This window comes from Thermobia domestica, chromosome 8 (genome assembly GCF_964235325.1).
Source record: "Thermobia domestica chromosome 8, izTheDome1.hap1.1, whole genome shotgun sequence".
NCBI classification, from domain to species: Eukaryota; Metazoa; Arthropoda; class Insecta; order Zygentoma; family Lepismatidae; genus Thermobia; species Thermobia domestica.
Window position 1 is genome coordinate 53,370,246 of NC_137461.1, and position 2,749 is coordinate 53,372,994.

At 43.8% G+C, this 2,749-nt stretch overlaps 1 protein-coding gene across 1 annotated transcript; it reads right to left on the reverse strand.

The window, feature by feature from the left end:
- Nucleotides 1-1,042: 1,042 nt before the first annotated feature.
- LOC145692131 (uncharacterized) lies at nucleotides 1,043-2,377 on the reverse strand. Its single transcript, XM_081767429.1, has one exon. It carries the CDS (start codon nucleotides 2,375-2,377, stop codon nucleotides 1,043-1,045), a length of 1,335 nt encoding a protein of 444 aa, XP_081623555.1.
- Nucleotides 2,378-2,749: the final 372 nt, after the last annotated feature.

The following is a 2,749-nucleotide window of genomic DNA, read 5'->3' on the forward strand; positions in this document are numbered from 1 at the left end:
ATCTCCACGTACTAATAACTGAATTTTACCAATGAACATATGGAAAATGGAATAATTGCGAAAAATTGTGAGTTACAGTATACGCGCAATATTTTTTGCGCATGGGAGTACTTAACGTGTTTGGTAGGTTTGATGGGAGTATCAAGAACAGTAAGGTTCAGGCGTGTTGGGTTTCTATGGACGCGGGACCGTCTTTTAGGGTCAAGAAAAACTATTGCTTGAGTCTTCTCAGAATTTAGGCGTAATCGCCATTTCGAGCACCAACTAACAAATATATCGATGGCAGATTGGAGTGCTGTGTTCAATTGATGGAGCGTTTTGCCGAGAGCAAGAAAGGCTGTGTCGTCTGCAAACTGGAAGAGATGTACATTTGAAGGAAGTGGAGGAAGATCGGCAACGAAGAGCAGATACAAAAGTGGAGATAATGCTGAGCCCTGTGGAACTCCGGAATGAATAAAGACAGGGTGTGATAAGGAGTTGTTTACAGATATGTATGTTATGCGACATGATAGAAAGTTGAAAATGAATCTGATGTAGCACATTGGTAGTTTACAGGACAGAAGCTTAAAGAAAAGCGCAAGATGCCATACCTTATCGAAAGCTTTCTCAAGGTCGAATAGAAGTAAACATGATGGCTGTGAGCGATTAAAGTGATTCGTAATGAGATTGGTAAGGCGTAAGAGCTGGTCATGAACACCAATGCGAGGACGGAAACCTGCCTGATGGAGTGGAATGATGCGATGGCGAGAAAAATGTGGATGAAGTCTATTAATAAGAATGCGTTCGAGAATTTTGCAGAAAACAGTGGTTAATTGGATTGGACGGTAAGATGATACTGAGGTAGCTGGCTTGTTAGGTTTTAGAAACATTAAGGTCTTGGAGGTTTTCCAATTGACGGGAATGATACCGGTACGTAAAATGAAAGTGAAAATATGCGCTAACAGGAGCAGTAAACAGAAAGGACTCTCTTTAATGTGACGGTAAGTGATAAGGTCCATGCCTGGAGCAGTGTTACGTTTGCGAACTGTGACTTCACGAATTTCTAGAACTGTGATAGGTGTGGTAAGTTCGTGATGAGCTTGAAAGGTATGCTCTGTACTGGGTTGAAGATGACGAGAATCAACATTAAACGTATATGCATGATGGCGTCGTTCAGATCTTTCAGGAGGAATGGCGTGAAGATGGTTTGGAGGTGATTCGCAAAGGCATCAGCTTTGGCACTATCTGAGGTGAGCGGATGATCACCGTCAATGAGAGGATAAGTTGTTCGAGTGAGTTTGCCAGTCAATGCGTTAAATCTCTTCCAGTATTTGGTAGGATGTGAAGTTGCGTCCACTGTATTGCACGTTTTGACCCAGTTTCGAAGTTTATAAGCTATAACGTAGTTACGAACCGTACGTTGGAGTTGTCGGTGATGGCGTAGAGCCTCTTCGTTTTTGGTACGTACGTAATCTCGGTAAAATTGTCGAGAACGTCTGATCATGTGAAGGTATTGAGGTGGTAATCGAGGACGCCATGGATGTACTTGCGAGGTAGGTATATTCTCGGCAGATGCTGTATGGATAGAAGAGGTGATAATATCCAGCGCCGAGTATAGTTCATCCTCACTATTTGGTGGCTCGAGATGTTCAAGCTTAGAAGTGAGATGAAGTCTGTAGTTATCCCAATTAGCTTTGTCAAATCTAGGGACCTCCCTCGGTGGAATGTTTACAGAACAGTGGTGGCGAAAAGAACGTTTGATAGATAACTTGACTGGAAGGTGGTCGCTGCCAAGAGGGTCTAAGACTTCGATATGGCATTTGCCGGCAAGGGTATTTGAGGTGATGACAACATCCGGTGTGGTATCTGAGATAGGGCGTGTTGATTTTGGAAGTTTATGCAGAATGCAAGGTATGCGTGTTGTAACAAAGTCCTGGAATTGAGCCTTCTGGTAAGCAGGTCTACTATGAATGTTAATATCGGCCATGATAATGAAGTGGCGGAAATTGTTTGCGATATACTGAAGAAAGGAGTATGGTATTGCATGGCCGGGGCGAACGTAGATGGTCGCCAAGGTGATGTATAAAGCCTTGAAATAGATGGTTGTGATAAGATATTCTGGAAGGTTGGAAATAGGAGCTTGGAAAGTACGATAAGGTAACTGAGAAGCAAATCCAGTGAGTACGCCTCCATTGGCGCGGAGGGCTGGTGTTCGGTTGTCGGCTCGAAAGATCTGGTATCCAGAAAACTTACAAGACATGCGAGGTGTGAGATGCGTTTCGTTTAGTAGAAACGCTGATGCATGTTCTTCCAGAAGAAGTTGTTCGAAGAGAGGTTTATGTTGATTGAGGGAACTGATGTTGAGAAAGATAATAACGATATCCATAAAGAAATTCATAATCTCAAACAGATGTTTCCAAGCGGGTGGTGTGAAAGTGAACTCGTTGGCCTGTATAGGTGGCATTGAAGGTAACGTGGAATATACAGCGGGCAGCATACTGTACTTGTTGTAGTACATGCGGCCGTAGAAAAGGATGCACGTTTTTTAGCGTTAATGTGATGAACTGAAGAAGTTGAGATACTGTAACAGGCTGAGAAACAGGTGGTAGATTGGAGGAAGGATTGGGGTCGGTTGTTGGTTCACTTTGAGTGCGAAGTGGTGCCACTAAGTGAGGTTTTTCTGGTGAAGGGGCGGGTCGAGCTTGACACTTAAAGCTGTAAGTCGGGTGTTGTTCAGGACAAGCTGAGCACTGCGGTGGGCCCTGCAGGT

What these genes read in the sequence shown, in the direction of transcription:
- LOC145692131 (XM_081767429.1), bottom strand. Translation starts at nt 2,377, where the DNA reads ATGAATTTCTTTATGGATATCGTTATTATCTTTCTCAACATCAGTTCC.